This window comes from Thunnus albacares, chromosome 19 (genome assembly GCF_914725855.1).
Source record: "Thunnus albacares chromosome 19, fThuAlb1.1, whole genome shotgun sequence".
NCBI classification, from domain to species: Eukaryota; Metazoa; Chordata; class Actinopteri; order Scombriformes; family Scombridae; genus Thunnus; species Thunnus albacares.
In genome coordinates, this window is record NC_058124.1 from 17,001,254 (window position 1) to 17,020,516 (window position 19,263).

The 19,263-nt window shown below is 39.3% G+C and overlaps 1 protein-coding gene across 3 annotated transcripts in view; it reads right to left on the bottom strand.

The window, feature by feature from the left end:
- Positions 1-19,056, bottom strand: part of syngap1a (synaptic Ras GTPase activating protein 1a) — a 36,613-nt gene extending 17,557 nt beyond the window's left edge. For 2 of the 3 annotated variants that reach the window (XM_044334878.1, XM_044334877.1), the window contains exons 1-8: positions 18,069-19,056; positions 14,355-14,461; positions 6,514-6,602; positions 6,100-6,221; positions 1,788-1,941; positions 1,128-1,226; positions 693-932; positions 163-498 (exon numbers count right to left, since the gene is read on the bottom strand). In XM_044334878.1, coding sequence (XP_044190813.1) covers positions 163-498; positions 693-932; positions 1,128-1,226; positions 1,788-1,941; positions 6,100-6,221; positions 6,514-6,602; positions 14,355-14,457 — 1,143 coding nt within the window. In that variant the 5' untranslated portion in view covers positions 14,458-14,461; positions 18,069-19,056. The remainder of the gene's footprint in view (positions 1-162; positions 499-692; positions 933-1,127; positions 1,227-1,787; positions 1,942-6,099; positions 6,222-6,513; positions 6,603-14,354; positions 14,462-18,068) is intronic. The other variant, XM_044334879.1, reaches the window with a different exon arrangement.
- Positions 19,057-19,263: the final 207 nt, after the last annotated feature.

Consider the following 19,263-nt stretch of genomic DNA (forward strand, 5'->3'; position numbering starts at 1 on the left):
AGCAGAGAAAATATGACTGAAACAATCCAGAAATTTTACTGCAAGAAGATCTCAAATTTATTGTATTGAAACAGACCTATCAAATAAAGAATTGAGTGACAGGAACAGCAATTACTTTGACCAAACAACACGCAATAAGTTACCTTCTGACACTTTGTTTACCTTGGTTTTCCCTGTGCTTTGAAGGATGTGCACCAGAGCAAAAGCCACCTCTTCTTTGCTTTTCACACTTAACAGCGGCTCCAGAACTGCGCACAGTGTTCGGTAGTTGTTGGTAATGTACTCAGCAAATTCCTTGTACAGCTCCATCGGGAGGATGTTCATTGTCTGGTAGCGAGACTTGACGCGAAGTGAGGCGTTGATGACTTTGGTGCTTCCAACACCTCCGCTTTTAGCCAAAACACTGGACTGTATCACTGGGTACCACTGCTCGACAAACTGCCGGCCCGTGATGCTAGAGATGGGGATGCTGACAAGGCCAAGGTATGTGCTTTTTTCCTAGAGACAATCATAACAACATATGTTTAATTTTTGTAGCACTAACTGTACAGTGTACGAGATTTAAACTTAACTGTAACAAATCTCTTCCCAACAAATAATGAATTGTATTTTGCACTTAATGTCACTGGTATTTTTAAAATCAATAAACACAGAATAAATATGAAGGACTAAACTGAAACACCTTCTTTTACCTTGCGTCTTTTTTTGTCTGTTTCCTTGTAGAGGTGTAAACGAAGGCTACGAATGGTAGGCAAATTGTTAAATTCAAAATGCTCGCCCCAGAAGACGGTGTCGGTCCGGGGTTTGCTGGTGGTGCGGGCATACAGCATGTCATCCAGGCACAGCTCACAATAATAGCGTTTCTTAGCTGGGAGGTCTCGAGCTTCAATGATCCACAACTTGAGCACATTGTCCACCCGTCTGCTGTTATCCTGAAAGACGACCGAGGAGTTCTATTACTGGATTATAACAGTCCTTATTTACATCAGTCCTGACTTGATAAGCCTTAAAACTTTGGTTTGGATAGTGTGATAAAATGGCAGGTCACCAGGTGTTCAGTTTCAGTTAAAACATTATATTGTTTATCATTTTCAGGATATTTGAAATGAAATCTATGTGGTGTCTACCTTGTTAGGTTTGACAGCTCGTTGCAGATTTTCAATCCATTTGTCTCTCTCTGACGCTGATCGGCAGGCAAAACATTTTGTCCCTGAATTGGTGGTCACCTGGAGACACAAAATATATAGTTTTTGGTACATATATGATCCCTACACACAGAAAGCAAGGGGAATATTTCTCATATAGCTGCAACTAACTTATTTGAATTATCAATTAATCTCTTGATTGATTTTTTTGATAATTAGTTAATAAAATGTTCAAAATAGTAAAAAATGTCATCTTCAAATCACAAGTTTTGTCCTCCAAACAATACAAAATCCAAGATATTCAATTTACAGCTATAAACAAGGGAAAAACTGCAAATCCTCACATTTTAGAAGCTGGAACCAGAAATTTTTTTTTTGCATTTTTGCTTGAAAGATTAAAATACTAAAAGACTCATCAAATATCAAAATTTCTGTCGATCAACTTGAATAAATGACTAAAGGTTTCCAATTCCCTGTACCATTAGTTCACTTCATTTATCTTATTTCAGAGAAAGTTAAGAAATAGCTTATAGGACCCCTGAAATTTTGACATACTGAGAACATTTTATCAAATTAAAATGAATTTGTTGGTTATACAAAAGAAGGCTGGGAGAATGAAAAGGTTATCAATACTGTGCACACCTCAAAGCAGTACTCTTGCCCTAAAATGCTAGAATGGACAGGTTTGATTATGGCCTCTTCATCCAAAACTAGGTCCAAAGCTTCTGCAGCACTGCTGGGAGAAAGTAGGGACTCGTGGGAGTGGGATTCTTTGAAACTCTGCATCAAGCGCGTCCTGGTGAAAGAAGAAGGAAAAGAAGAGATTTATTTACTTTCAACTCTTAGTTCAATATATATTGATTTTTAGTTAAACAATCGGGAGCAATTTTTATATGATACAAAATGAGTCACTGCAGCTCAGAGATCCTCGTGCGTCACTCCTGCAATCTCAACAGGAATTTTTACAGAAGTTTTACGGAAAAGTCAAGACTACCAGATTTTCAGTTCTGGAGTTTGCAGTTTGGTCTGCTCATGTTACCCTCAGCTGCATGTAAGTCATTTCTTAGCTGCATGTTAGGAAATAAACCACAGTTTTCTCAGTTTGTGTTGTTGTCTGGGAAGGCTATTCTTTCAATTTCCAATAACTGCGCAAGAATGTTACAATGTAATGTTAGCAGTTCCTACTGTGAAAATGGGGCGAAAAAGTAAGAGAAGCAGTTACAGTTTGCAGGAATACTGTAGTGCAAAAAAAGGAAAAGGATTATTATGGCTGATCATAGGGTAACCTTTAGAGGAGGGCAGCTCTGTGAAGGAAAGTAGAAGTGGTAGAAGCAGCACAGTGAACCAAAGCTCTCTCAAGCGAAGAAAGGTCAGTAGAAAAAAATGTAGGGAGGATAACATTTTGCTTGGGAGTTGTGGGAAAAGGAGGCAAACCAAATTGAACCGGTTATCGTTACAGCCTCTATGTGTCTTACCATCTCTTACCATCTAACTCAGCGAATAAGGCTATTCCCCAAAATGTTGAACTATTCTTTTCTGAAACTAGTTTGTAAAAAAAAAATGAACTGAAAATATGGAGTTAATCTGCACTGGAAAGCTGGAGCTAGCATGCTGCATCGTTGTTAACAGTGGCTTTGAATATAAAATTAGGGAGCAAAAAAAGAGAAAGGAAGAGAGGACAGAAATTGACAATAAGCAGCAGCTTTGAAGAGACACACAATAATTATGCAAGAAATGAAGGGCACAAATTTAAGGCCAGATTTAATGTCGGTCAGTGGTGCAGTGAGTCGTTGACGGTGCCATCGCAGATTGCACTACATGAAAAATGCTTTGGTAAACTGACTTGGCAGCAGAGGTAGAGCAGCTGCGTTGGAAAGCTAGAGTGTGAAGTTGGACGCAGAGGGTTTATAGAAAAGTCAACTTGAGTGAATTCAGCGTGTGTGGGCAGAACTCAAAGCCGGCTGTGAAGGCAGCTGTCTGAGGCAGCGGTGGGAGCTGGTGAATGGCTGTTTTTTTTTTTTTTTTTAAGAGGGGAAAGCACACTGACCGGGGCAGAAAGCCACTTTAACCCCAACGCTATTAAGCTTCCCCCCCACCTCCTCCGCTGCTTCCTCCACAGTAACACCTGGGTCAATATATGATTTGTTTTAACATTTTACCCAGGCTTACGTGCACTGCATTACAGCACTGCCCTTTTTTTTTTTTTACATGCTTTGCTAAACAATACATTCTTGCACATCGGACATCCACACCTGCCCCAAAAATGTCTATTCTGCATCTCCTGTGGCTGCAGGAAAATGTACTGTCAGCATTAACATTTTGACTTTCTGCCTCTCCCTCTCTACATCTTTACATTTCCCATATGAGCGCCGTGACTGGATTGTGTGAGTAATGCATAAAATTTTGATCACAATGCAAGCCAGATTCCTTCAGAGTGTGACCCCACATCAGAATACGAAACAAGAAAAAGCTGTCATGAGAGCCTCCAGAGCTGCCGGCTATTGCACCCTGACACGATCCGATGATAGAAATCACACTGACCTGCTAAATGTAAAGTAATTCTAGCAATTGCACTAGAATTTCACTAGGTGTGGTTAAACATCCAGCCCATTAAGGCTGATAAATCATCTCAAAACAACGAATAATCAGTCAAAAATACATTTGTAGTTTGGAGTCAGTGTGTATTTATTGTTTTTTTTTTTTATAGACACTGTTTTCCAGCCTTGCACCTACATATGATGTGTGTTTAACTATGCTCCTGTTGTGCAGACATGAAATCAACTTGACTGACCAACATATACCTTTAATGTCATGATAGCAACGATGGGATAAATTGTTTGGTAATGTTACTATTAATATCACTCAAATGAATAACTTCAGTCGCTGCCTTAAATGCTCTGGAAAAAGCACAAGCTTTCGTCAGAGTGGTTGACAAGGAGCCACAGTTCGAGTGAAGAGGGTCATTTCGGCTGCTCAGAGCACCGCTGGCAGTCTAAGATTTATCCACATTGGCACTTAAAAGTGCGCTGTAGATTTAGTTCTTTGAGGAAATAATTAAAAAGCATATTTCTTTAGAATAATACAAATTATAATGTTTAGCATCTGAGCAATAACCTTCAAGTGCAGCTAAGGCTGATGGGAATTCATTGGTTTTGAGTGTTGAACAAGTGCAAAGTTTGACTAATACTCTCATCTTGGGACAATTAACATCTACCAAATTTATTGGTAGATTGGTATCTATTAATTAAAGTGAGACTATGGGACTGTTGCTGCACGGCCGCCATTGTGGCCGCAAGTAACAATTATAGGATAATGACACATTAGATTTCACTACATTTACCAAGATCCTCTTCAGTCAGTTGCTTTAAAGACACACTATCATAAGATGAGCTGACTGAGAATGAGTGGAAAATATCTAACATTTGCTAGCAGTAGCCACCAAAAGTTACTGGTTTTACCAGACCAACAGCAAAATTATTATAGAAATGAGCAAGAGGGTGTTTCATTGCTGATGCTAATTCAACTTCGTATTTTTAAGAGGAAGAATGTCATATTTCTTCTTCTTCAAGATCCATACTTGAAATATTTGTCACGTTATTTCAGTATCGGACTGACAGATCAGCTAACTGAGACTTTATCAGTGCTACATGTGAGGTGAAAAATACATGATATAAAAAAAGACAATTCACTCTTACAATTAGAACACCCCGATTGTCAAAAATGTCATCAGTTCATTCACTAACACCGACATCATTCTGCTTTAGTGCACCATAATTACACAAACTATACACTATAATTACAGCACACAATCAGCTCGTCCTATTATAATACACAACCTTGAAGGAATTGAGGTTAGCGATGTTCTAGCTGCAGCTCGACAAGAAATGTAGCCTTCAGCATCAAGGGTGAGCAGTTTCCATGCAGAAGCAATTCAGCGTAGAGTAGTCACAGCTAACTCACTAAAATAAGACTTAGTACACAAAGCAGCACATTCGCCATCCAAGCAGGAACAGATATGATTCTTGATGGTTGAGTTTGTGTCTTGAACTCAAAGCTCTCCCCAATCTAAAGGCTTATTTAAATTACATGTACTGTATGTTTCTTCTATGCGATGACAGTGGGGCAGAACTGTGGCTCGTGGAGGGGCGTCCTAGTCGATAAATGCATACCATACAGCCACAATTTCCCTGATTTGATTCCAGCTGGGAAGGTTTGTTGCATATCATACTGCGCCCCCTCTCTCTCTCTCTCTCTCTCTCTCCACATAACCTGCCAGTCACTGTCAGCTATCGAATAAAGACAAACCAGAAAAACCCTAAAAACATGTTTACTGTCTCTGGTTCTTTCTGTGTGGGGCATTTTCTCCCCGAGTTTGTGTTGGTTTCCTCTGGGTTCTTCTTCTCACAGTCCAAAAACATGATCCAGAGGAACACAAATCCATGGTTTAATCATTTAAATGTTTTGTCACAATCACATAATAATTGCATGATCTCGACACAACACAGACTGTAACAATACGGGTATTGAGACTGAGCCTTATTTCTACTGATTATAGACAATTTCCTTATCAGAACGTTGCACATTTTAATCTTTTACTCATGACAAGACTTAATGTTTGAGATGCTTAATCGTTTTTTGTAATCACAAGAAAACAAAGTTACTTCGAAAATTTGATGATCACAAGAAAACACATAATTAATTGCAAGCCTAGCCTAACCAGCTTTTCATAACATGTATCTCGGATGAATTGTAAACACTACATCACTAAGAGGAAGGAATATATTTGTTACTCCTGTCATAAACTGGCAACCTGTGCTGGCTTTTGCCCAAAACATGCTGGCACAGACTCCAAACCCCCCTGTGACACCGAATTCGACATAAATGCAATTAGAGACTGGATGGATGATATCACCTGCAATTATATGAGCGCTTTATTAAAAAAAAAGTTACTTACCTCTCTTGGTCAGCACTACGAAAACGGGGTAAAATCATCTGTCTGAAGCTGCTCGTCCGGTCCAGTTTGGGCTGACTTTTGGCCCTCTTGATGGAGCCCTTCAAACGCCGATTGAGGAAACTCTGAAGAGTCAACGAGGGAAAATAGAAAGAAAACAGTTAATTAGAGCAGAGTTAAAACGGCTCCAATATTGGAAGAATATACTGCATAATGCAATAAAAAAAAACACAGGCGTATGCAAATTTTACAATTTACTTATTTTTAAGTGTAAACTCTCATTCAAGCATCACACTGGCATTGCTTCCCTAATTAGTGGTTTATTAGTGGAAGTCAAACTAAATGTGTTCACTGTGTGAGCAGAAAGACCGCATATGGCTGCATCAGGATGTGTGTATCAGGCTTTACTGAACTCACCGGCTGTCTGAAGGGCTGCGGGGTGGCATTCGGAGGGGTTTCCATGCTTGACTGTCTTGCAGAGGCAAAACTTGCCCTGCGAGATTGGTCTATGAGAAAGAAAAATAAGAGATTAAAGAAAAAAAACAAGAAAAAAGAGTGATTATTGAATAGGAAACATTAAACCATAATACAATACCTGGTCGACAAATGCAGGTGTTTAATGTGAAAGCACAATTTCTTAATGTATTATTCTAATTAATATAAAATATTTTTTAGTTTTAAGCTTTTATCTGCATCTGGATCCAGATTCTACATCAAAATACTGTAAGTGATAGATAAATGATCATGATCGTAAATCACAGATTCACAGATTTTTGGAGAAACCGAATTCCTGCTAATTGATTCAGACTAATGGCTGCTGATCTGTGATAGTCATATCTTGTAAGATTGCTTGTGTCTTCTATATTTGGTAGCAAGAGAACGATGCATTATGTCACATAAGTCACACATAACTACAAGAATGTGGTTGCCAATTATGGGGAAATATATGGCATATTAAAAAAACAAAAAAAGTGAAAAACTTTTTTTCAGACTCATCCAATTATTTCCAGTGCCAAAACAGATGAAAAATTGTAAGAGGGGAACTGAAAAATAGCAGAAAATGTGTTCAAGCAGAAAATGGATAAATTATGAGGTAACTGTTGCACAGGCGAGTAAGTTTGAATGACAAATAATAGTGTTTATTGGCTTTAAAAGTGCTCTGTCACTCTTATGAGATATTAAAACAACCTGAGACCATGAACAGATATCAGAAAAACTTAATAAAAGAACCGATGATGTAATAAATTTGTGCAAAAATAATCAATTTGTCATTTAAAATTGGTTACAAGTGGATGAAATCACATATTGCTACATTACCAGGTGAAACAGTTTAACAGATGATATAATTCTAACATTTAATCATAAACGGAGAACTTAATAATATCTTCATCACACAATCAATTGAAAATATTTTATGTTGCACCCTTTATGAAGTACACATAATTCAATAAAATTTACATTTTAAAAACTTGTACAGCTGCAGTAAAAGTTATTACATCATCTTATTCTTCTCTTGTGTCAATTACCTTGCAGCTGCTTTGGTCACATATAGAAAAGGGAACAGCATCAGAAATCATGACAGAACACACACTCATCACAAGAAAACTACCAGTTCATCAACAATGCAGAACACTTGATGTTAGTCGAAGCTCAGCAACAAGGACAGACAGCTACAGCCTCCAAAACACTACAAACAACAACACTGTGACAGTCTGGAAGACACTTGTGTTTGTGTGCAAAGGCAGCTGTTTATTGTCAGCTGCCATCGGGTAAACATGTTGTGTCCAAAGCCAAGAGGAAAGTGCAAAACCAGGTGTGAGAACTATATTAGACCCCTATATGATAGAAAGAAGTAACATGGTGTAATGAGTCATCATTGTCTGACTTTGGGCTGTTGTACACTCAGAAAAACGGCAAGAGATCAATAAAACTATGGGCAGGTGTCTTTGGGGAGTCTGATGCTTCCACTATATGACTGTGTGTTGGCTAAAGAAAGATGAGGTCAGTGTACAGGAGCAGGAGAATCCTTGGGCGAATACTGTTTCCACATTACTGCAAAAATCATAATCCCACCAAGTCACCATACAAACAACAGAAATGCAAGAGACAAGAGAATGAAGCCAAAGTCCCAAGCCTTTAAGTGCAAGAGTTGCCCATTTTAGGGAATTAATTTCCTGCAGACAGTTAGATGAGAAGATTGAAACCACTTTCATGCCTGTACAGTAAATATAAAGCTACCGCCACAAGCTGGTTAGCTTAGCTTAGCACAAAGAATGCTAGCCTGGCTCTGTCCAACAGTATAGTATGGTAAAACCATAAATTGATGTTGTTACACTTTGTTTTCTTACACATTAAAGATTTAAGGTGTTAATTAGTGAGCGTTAGAGGTGCAAGAAGGTGATTTGATTTTGTTTCCTTTGGGCAGAACCAGCTCTTTTCCCCTTTTTCCAGTCTTTGTGCTAAACTAAGCTAACCAGCTGCTGTCTGTTCATACTTCATAATTAACGAACAGATGCGAGAGCAGCATCAGTTTTTTCCTCTAACCTCTAACTCTCAGCTAGAGAGCAAATAAACATATTCCCAAAATGATGAACTATTGCTATAAGATTATTGTATTTTTAAGGGAAATTTTGGCACACATCCTAGATCTCCTCCCTCCACATAACCCTAAACATTGAGATTTTCCTCTTGACCCTGAACTGTGTGTAGCTGTCTATATATCCAGCTACACACAGTTCAGGGTTTGTGATGACAGCAATACATGGAAGAATGAAGCATGTCTAACGATAAAACGTGGCCCTTATTCAAGGGCAAAGAGGATTTTTCAGCCCAGGTTGTACAATAGATGTACATAGCGTTGGGTTTTCTGCATCTTTAAGCAGGTTGTGTAATCAGAATTACTCATACATTTGATCCTTTCATTGATTCATCCATAGGTTGCTCTCTTGAAGCTAAAAACATCATCAGTTTCACGCTGATATTCACTTCCTCTCTTCTATTTTTTTGCTGTGATTGATCTGTTTGGGCTTTTTTTTTTTTTTTTAGAAATTACCCATTACCCATTATAATTTTTTTTCCCTTTTGCAACAGAGAATCAAGATACTCTGTCATCCTATGATTTCCTCGCTCTCAAAGCCTGTAAATAGGCTACTCTCCAGGTTCTATTCTGAATCCTGGCTAATTGTTTGGTATCCATGGAAACAACTCCAAGGGCTTCTACTTGAACTGTTGAAGATATATTGGCACACAATTGCACAATAAAGATGATGAAAAACGCCATGTAGCGTGCTGCAAAACACCGCTGTCTCTCATAACACGCATGCGAGTGAACTGATCAGACCTATCGGCTGCCCACCACAGGGAAATGTTCCTGAGCTGGAGGAAATATTTTAGTTTCTTTTGTGTCTCTCATGTGGGGCAGAGCTACAGTGAATAGACGGAATGACCCTGCGGAGGAATATTTAGCATATTTCCGATAACATCCACTGCCACTAAAACAGTCACCTGCAACATGTGGCGCTCTAAGTAAACGTGACATATTAGAACACATGGATATGTTCACATGGGCTATTCTGAATGTAAATTGCTGTCAGGACGGAGTGTGTGGGTGGCAACAGCCTCTAGCAAACTGTGATACAGAGGGAGAGAAAGACAGAAAGAGGAAGACTGTGAGTGGGTGTCGGAGAAACATACTCAACCTTTAGCATATATCTCTATATTTATATGCATTTGAAAAGTTTATTTTTTTTGTGATTTATAATAAATTGAATAAAATCATAACCCTTTATCAGGGGATGGATTTTTTTTTTTATGTTATAGGAATTAGTCATAAAATAGATGCAGTATAAAGAGATCACAACACAGACGGCCCTGACAAAATAACTCAAATTCTCCTTTCAGCACAGGGTACAAACAATCATTACCAAAACTACAATTAGTGATGCGTCAATCTGATTAATTGGCATATTAATATATTTTCTTTCAGTGTTTCTGGTATGTCATCATTCACCTGTTGTGTTGCGTATCAGTAACACTTTACTTAAATTTAACTTCTCCTATGAGGACAGATTTTATAGTATTACAACTGTGTTTCTCTATATTGTCATTGATTATTTGTTTATACACCAGCCTCTACTTATGGGCCACAGTTTATTATACATTAATAAACACATATCTCCTTATAATTAAATTATAGTGTGTTATAAACCATTTATTAACTGTTTCTATACTGCTTATAAATGCTAAATTGGCAGACTTAAAGTAAAGTGTTTGACCAATTTTTTTCCTTCTCCACTATCAGTTACATTCATTCGGTCACAGTGGGTCGCCAACTCAGTTTTCAGTGCCCTGGCAATCCCCAGCCTCATATGTACCATGCAGTGAGACAAATTTTGGAAGAAAATGGTACACAGTATGGGTAAAATACCCCGAGATGCGGTATAGGAATCCATCCCTAACTGCAATACAATCCTGAGTAGTGCGTGTTTGTTGGCTTGCAAATGCACTTTATCAAAAAAATCAAGGCTCATACTTCAATGTGAAAAAGTTTTCACACATATTACAAATCATTTAACATCCCCACACAGTTGCACTGTGTTGGAAAGTTATTTTAAAGTTTGATTGTGTCATCTGGAGGACACAACTATGACTGAAAAAAAAAAAAAAAAAGCTTGGCACATATTCCCACAGAGAATACTGCTGGGACAATATATGCTGTAGGTGTCGTGGTGGCCCAGAAATTTAAGTCAACAAACTGCAGCTCAATACAAACATGATGCAGAAAATCTATTGTGCTTGTTTTGTGCAAGTAGTATTTAAACAGCTAAAATCACTACAAATATACAGTATATTATAGTCACTTTTTTGTATGAACAAAAATTATGAATATAAAGTTTTAAATGAAAAATTTGGCCAATATGGATGTGTTTGCTGATGCCAGGCTGCATCCCAAAGAAAAACTATATTTACACTGATAAATACACTCTGATTATCATTGAGATCTTCACTCATGATGAGAATCTGCATTGTTTATGCTGCTACTCTTTGACAGCTGCCATATTCAGTTTGTCTTATGTCACATGTGTGATGCCTCTTCAGTGTAATGACGGCAGCAGTACACAATAAATGATTTATGTCTTATGATTCACTCTGCACTGAAGGTGGGAAACTGAGCCTTCGGAGATAAACTGGGTGAGCTTGATGTTTATTGCTTGTCCATAATAGTGATAATAGTGCAATCAAGCTTGTCTTGGAGTGACATGCTGCGTTCCTGAATTGCATAAGTCTACTTTTTACTTTTAGTACATACTGCAGCTGCCCTTACAAAGTACGACTGTTGCACGCAGTATGCATACAATTGGGACATACACCTTCATCTGTCATTGTGGCTTCTGTCATTGGTCTGTTCTCTCTCTGCGGCTCAGTCGATGTAATGAATCTTCCACTATGCAGAGGATTGTGGGTCAGAAAAGCCAGAAAAGCATGCTGACTTGCATACTGCAAAATGCGAGTGGATGTAGTAGGACATCCTGGTACTTTTGGCATACTGCATTTGACATATTATGTATTGGGACATACTAAATCTTTTTCTGGCATACTAAATAGTGTGGTAGAATGGGTATCGGAGCGCACCCACAGTGTTTCCAGTAACAGATACAAACATACATCTCATTATGTCTGGTCTGGAGCATCTGACAACAAGAAGCCTCTGGTGACTCACAGGCAGGCCTGCTGGGGCAGATGTCTCAATCATGTCATATGGACGTCTCAGTAATTACCATATAGTAAATACTGTTCATGTCAACAACCCAGTGGTGATTATGGCTGGGAATTAGCTGTCCACATTTTGTAAGTTATATGTAAAGCAAAAAAAAAAGAGTAATTCTTTCCTCTAGACTAAAAAAAATTACTTGAGAAAAAGCTGTGATGTGACATTTTCTTGACCTCCACACCTCCAACGAACAGGCAACACCAAACTCCCTCTGTTGTTGCACAATGGGTCAGTTCATGTATACATCAATACATCATATTGTTTTGAATATGATAAAGGGGCATTTCAGGTTGTTCTTTACATCATCCCAAAATCGTATTTGAAAATTCAACAGCACAGTGTGCACCGTGAACTGTTTCCACGGGGACTTTTACTTCTTCTACTGGAACTACTTCTTATGAAGTAGTACCAGTAGAAGAATATGTGGGGTGGCAGCAGATGTTTCAGACAAAGACATCACAACTCCTCTGCATATAAAACTGAAACTTTTACAGTTGTTCAAGCCAACACTAACCTATAGCAGGGCTTGGTTCATGTGTTTGAAAATAAGTGCTGATCTCCAAAGTACACTGGGTCAAAGTTGGTTTATTTGCTGTCATAGATTGAACCAGTTTCACAGTTGCTGAAAGACCACAGACAGCGCAAATGTGTGTGGAGAGTCCAGGCTATTCATTAAGAGCGAGCTGCCTAAGCAATCAGCCTGCATGACTGACAGGAGCAAAACCTCAGCGCATCAACCTCATGGCTCTTTGACAAGCTGGCAGCATCGCCCCAGGAGGTTTGACACAGTTTAAGTGCGAGCAGCGATTTACAGAACGCAGAATGACACTGGAGATGCAGCGCACACAGAGCAATACACTGCTGGCATGTAGAAAATCAGCATCCTCGTGGAATAAACTCTTGTCCTGCGATGCCTCAAATATAATGTGAAATCATTTTAGTTTTTGATAAAATTAAACCTTTTGACTAAAGACTAAAACCTGTGATGATATATTCAAAATAGCTTCATTGTGAGCCCTACATATACATTCAAAAAACATTGGCGTTAAAAGTTAATGGTGCATTAATGACAAGATATTAGAATAAAAGAAAACTTAATCAGTGGGGTTTATGCTGAGAAAAGTGGGCAAAGACGACAAGTGACACTTCTGACAGCGTTCAGAGCCGTTGGTGCCATTTTTAGAAGCAGCCCTGCAATCAAGTAAATGTAAAACGTACAGAAGAGGGAGAGCTGCAGGATTTGAAAGCAGAGGTGGGTGGAGGGGTTGAGGAAGCAGGGGCAGTGTGGGCGTGAGGGAGCCACGGGAAAGAACTTGTGATTGGCTTGAAAACTTGCAGATATTTTTGGAGAAAAAGGAGGCGAAACACAGAAAGAAAGTGACTTCTAACATGCTGCAATGTAACCACTATTCTATGAAACCAAGAGACCTGTTTGAAAATGTAAAATGCCCTCTGAGCGGAGAAAGACACATGAACAGAAACCTAAATAAACAATCCAGAGTTGCTCTCTGTCACGTGTGCTCTCCAGCATCTCTCTCCTGCTTGTCCCTCTTCCTGTGTGAGCTAGCCAAGGGGAGTGTGGCCTAGTTACCATAGGAACATGCTCTCAGCTTGTGTACTGCTCTCCATCAAAGTACCTTCATTTTTACTAATGTATTTAGAGGTGTTATTGCTGTGCTTGTAAATGATGAGACCCAAATTAAACAGCTGAAAAATGCTCAAAATGAAAATCTAGAGCTCAAGCAGCAATTTGATGCTCTTTACACCGACTGTGCCGAGATGCTGTATTATCTCACCACGTCACAGCTCAAAATAAGATGCTTTTCAACTATGAATTCCCCTAAAGTATGAGCCTCCTCTTGTTTGTTTCTCCCTAACAGTTCAAAACATTACTGTGTCGGTCTAAATGTTTGAAATGAAATGACAGCTTTACACGCTGCGCTAAATAACAGAAAATAATTTCCTTTCCTTTCCCCTGGAGGGAGCAGAAATGGCTGCTTTCATCTGGGGAAGCAAAGACAGCATAGAGAGGTGGAAGACTTGGAGTGTATCAAAGCCGGAGTAAAAGGCAAATGGCGCTATCAAACCTGGAGGATGTCAAACTAAAACTCCGGGAGTGTGACAAAGCAGGGCTCAGAGGGTGAGTGATGCTCCGGTGGAGGATTGAGTGCTAAGAATCCTCCATATATTGAGGCACTTTTGTAAAGCTTCATAGTACTGAAAAGGACTCAAAAGCCGTAGCAGAGGAAAAAGAGCAGAACGGCACGGCTGAGGTTGGAGTGCATGTTAAACCTTTCATTAACCACTGGGAAAAGTTGTGTCTGCGGATTTCAGAGAAAAGAGAGGACTGAAGGAGAACATATACAAACATATATAACAGAGAAAAATCTTATTGGACCACGACAGACTGGAGAGGAGGCTGTGAAATCACAGTAGGCACAGTTGACAGCGGTGAAAAGTAGACCAGTATGGGGCTAAACCGACTCACTTGGGGTTAAAACTCCAGTCCCGCCGCCACAGCAAACCTCCGCTTGACCAACCAACCCAAACTGACTCTGATGCGGCAGCCACGTCTTTGAGGATGTGTCCATGCAGCTATACAGCACAGACACAAGTAAAGTTTTTGTTTTTGAAGTTAATGAAACCAACAGTCACTTACAACTCCATGGTCAATCACAGGATTCTTTGGTAAAGCACAAGAAACATATAAACATGTTATAGTCTTTTTCATAACATTTATATGGCTAAAATGCTAATTGAAATAAAATAAAATGCTGTGTAATTTTGGTTCAGATTGTACAAATCAAGCAAGGAGAATAAAATTGAGGAAAAGAGTCACAACTTGGTAAATTGGTGAAACATTTTTTGGAATATTTTTTTATCCAAACGTTTAAAAGTGTCTTCTGAACCTTCTGAACAGCGATAAATGTTGCTGAATAAGGAATTTATCTTTCAGAAAAACAAATGTTTAGCTCTATGACTCATATGCAATGATAATACATTCGAGGCACAAACTGGGGCTACTTCACAATCCTGCAACCACACACACTTTCACACGCTACAGCAAAAAAAAACAACAACAGAAAAACAAAACTGCGGGCCACAGTAAATTATATACTGGAATTACGAGCAACATTCAGCTTATCATAGCTGCCCTTTAGAGCCTCATAGGCTAAATGTCAATGAAGCTGCTCAGCCTCAAGCTGTTACTATGATTAATTGATAAGCATTCCTACAGACGAATCAGCCTTTCATTTCCCACATCTTTTCTGATTGGAATTTAGGTTTATATAAAGAGGAAGTGAGATGGGAAAAAAAGGATCCTAACAGCCCATATTGTACATATTTCACTGTCTTGAATTTGCTTATTTTCTCATGACAGAGGACATGCCATTCCTATCTTAAATATCTACAGGTCACAGCTGTGTGACATGCTGAGTAGTTAGGCTGCCATATAAAATGAGCAATCTGAGATCTGATGGCCATGGTAGAAACAGATTGAGAGGAGGAGGATAACTGCATGAAAAAATGTTTTTTGGACATTTCTGCAACCTAATACAAATGAGTATTACAAGGCATTGTTATGCTAGACTGTATAATGTAAGAACAGAGGCTCAAAATAGAAAAGAATTACCAGCAAGGTAAAATATCTTGTGTTTTGTCAGTTGATTTACACAAAAAAGAGAGAATGGAGTAGAAATTCATGGCCTCAGACAAAAGAAAACAATTTGAGAAGATTGCAGGACAGGAACTCACTGACAAGAGTTGCAACGTTTTTTTGAGAGAACATTCAAACAGACTGACAAAGCCTTTCTGTCCTTGGCAGCAAGAGAAAGCACCCTCCGTGCGTTGCAATGAAGATGGCTGAAGAGCAGAAGCAGAATTATGACAGAAACTTGGTTTTGGAGTAGAATCAGCTCTTTGCCGGCTGTCAGGCTCCCTGGCTGACAAACGTGGTTGAGTGATGAGGAGTCCAGATTCTCAACAGTTCATGAGGAATCGAAAAAGATTAATACATATCCGTGACTCACATCTATTTTAGCAAAAGTAAGAAAAAAAATTCCAAAGGAGAGATGTATGAGATAGGTCATATCTTATAGGCATTTCTTATAGGCATGGAGGAGGAAGAGAAAATCCTTCGAGGGGCACTGAGTCAGAGTGAGCTGGACTTATCTTGTTCTATCGAGTGTGCAGCCTCAGACATTTCATTATCTGACGCTCTTCTCTCTCCACTGTGCTGGGTTTTTTTGTTTTTTTTTCTTTTTTGAGAAGGGAAACTGTATGCACGAGCCCACGCTGCTTTAACTGTGTGATATCATGGACCCTGAAGATGGTGGTGTCCGATCCTATCTGTGCAAACATCAGCTGTTTGAGACGAAAGAAAACTACCACAAAAAGAAAGTTCATCTTTCATCTGTGCCTTCAAAATACACACAGACCCCAGTGCAAAGTCCAGTTAAAGTGGGACACTTTTTGACAAATGTTATTTAAGCTATTGTTATATTGAACGAAACCATCATGGTAAACTAACCCTAAATAAAATAACCCTACAGTTAGACTGATTTATGTTAAATTAAAGGCTCTTTTCTGCTCCCAGAAACATCCTCCTACAGTCTGTGCAGGTGTTCAGTGTGCAACATCCACAAATCGCTAACTGGCAAACTACAGGTATCAGCAAAATCAGTGCAAAATAGCAAGAAAGTCTGTCCGACTCTACTGAAGCAGAAGCCAATCAACCAGGTGTACTGACTTCACCTGATGGGAGCAGCAGGTTTGTGCTGATTTAAAATTCTCTTGAAAAGAAAACATATGAATAAATGATATTCTGCTCAGCGTGGGGCAACAAGTGTCACATGCTGGATTTTGTGCCATGAACGTTATCATGTGTACAAAATGCACCTTGCGGGCATCTGACACGCAAGACACTTGGCTAGCATTTTTACAACACTGACTGAAACTCAGTGTTGTAAAAATATCACTATATACAGAAATTTCAGTTAAAAATGCAGTTTCATGACACTTGTGTGACATTATATTAGAGCTGAGACGAGTCATCGATGAGCTGATCAAGCAATTTTGTCATTTATCGAGGAAAAGTGCTTCCAGCTCCTCAAATGTGAGGATTTGCTGATTTTCTCAGTTTTATATCCTTATAAATTTGATTTTTTTTTTCGTTTGTTTTGGACTGTTGTTGAACAAAACTAGATATTTAAAGACATCACCTGGGATTTTGAGTAATTCTTGGGAAGAAGACGTTTCATGGACTAAACTATTACTAAAAAACAACTGATACATCAAATGATAATGAAGATAATACCTTATATGCCACAAAACAGCATTCAAACAAACTGACAAAAACATACATTTGTGGCACAAAATGCATTTTATGTGATGCAAATTCAGCATGTGCCAATTCAAACAGCGTGCCATTTTGCTTTTGTGCCAACCACTTAAACAGCCTACACATTTCTGAGAGGAGGAGGAAAAAAAGAAGGAAATTACATAAATGCACTAAGAATGAACAACTTCCATGTTTGTGTTTTCATTGTTTTCTGTCTCTACATTAACGTTCTACATTTGTTAACGTCCCACTTAAACTGAACCAGCCACTGTGTCGTCAGAGTTGTCATGCAGTCTTGCAATGCATCCCCTTAAAAAAACAGGTTCAGGTTCAGCGAAGCACTAAACCAGGAACTGCCTTCAGTGTCCGTAGCTGCAAGGACACCTGTACATGCGACACCTGAGCAGCGTTGGCGAGTTTCACAGTTGTATCAACAGCTGGAATCGACCTGCCCGTCTGTGCTGCAGGCAAACATCCAGGCTGTGAAAAACCATCTCTAACACCTCCATCAGTGAGCCTCTCTTGACCAGCTGCCACTAACACTGGTGAACACTTTAACTGTGGGATGTGGTAGGAAGTTTTGCATTAGATGCATAATGACTGTATATGTTATTAACTGAAAAATCGCCACATCAGACACCACCTTACCTTTCACTGCACTGATGTACTTCACCTCTAACTTGCATGTTTTGTCAGTATTTGAAACAACATGATAAATGGCATCAGATGTGGTAGATATGTTATTTATATATATATATATATATATATATATATATATATATATATATATATATATATATATATATATTGGGAGAAGTATGTTACCCTTCCCTTCTGCCCACACTTGTACACAACACTTACCCAAAATCACAGGGCTTCCTGGTGATGAAATCTTGAGAGCTTAGTCACATCTGTGGTTGCAGATTGGATCCGGTGGGTTTCCAGGGCACTTGGGAAGGGGCTGAGGTTCCAGGTTTACTAGCTTTCCGGGACCAAGGCAGAATCAGTTTGTGCAAACCTGAGAGACGGGTTCCAAATAAAAGGCCAGTTTTGTCCTCTTTGAAAGACTGTTTTATCCTATTCATTAGGCCAATTTGTTGTGTTCACGTTGTCAGCTCGTCTTTGTTTTTTTTCTCACCTACGCTGCAATGTGTCCGTACATGCCTTTTGTCAGGTGTGGAGGCTTTTTTTTTTTTTTTTTTTAGAGGAAAACGTGTAGCTGACTGTCACCTTCAGCTCAGTCCATCACTGAAGCCAAAGCTTGCCTGTCAGCAGCAGCAGCGGCTCTGTTGTGCAGCTCAGCGGCTCTCCTCTGCTTCTCCTCCCTCTTCTCTTCTTCCCTTGCTGCCTGTCCTCCAACTCTATTGCAATCCAGGAACTGAGATGTGATCCCAATGCGGCTTCCTCGGTAATAAAGAGAATCTCTTCTGAGGACGGGTTTTGTCATCTTAATTGTTTGTTCTGGGCACATGTGACTTCAAACAGCCCCTGCGTCGCTTTTATTATCTTGGAACAATATGAACTCCTGTTTTGCGCGTTTGGTTTAACGATCCACAGAGCCCGTCAGTCCATCATTTGTCAGTTATTATAAACACAAGATTTAACGATACAACACGGATTCTGTATTGTTAATCATGCCGATTACTGATATTGAGATGAGGATAATTATGAAGGTGATGCCAACTCTGAGCAGCACACAAACAGACTGCACATTGCGCGCACTAAAAACCACAAAGGCATCAAAATAAACATCCCAGGGGTATTTACAGGCGAAATCCGGAGTATGTGCAGCAGCATATGAGCAATATCTGATTCGTGCACATTTTTTTACGCGTTCCTCATTTCTCGTTAGATTAAAATCTTGGAAAGCGTCACCCTGCGTGGCATAACGACGTCCCCATAATCCAGAAATTCATAACGAGGGGGGGGGATCTGGTGCCAAATTGACGCGGTGTCCTTTGCGCTCTTGCACGTCCGTCGCAGCTAATTTTTGATTGAACGGCGGTGCGTGAAAAAGAGGTGCTGGGTGAAGCGGAGAAGTCTCTCCCTCGAGGGC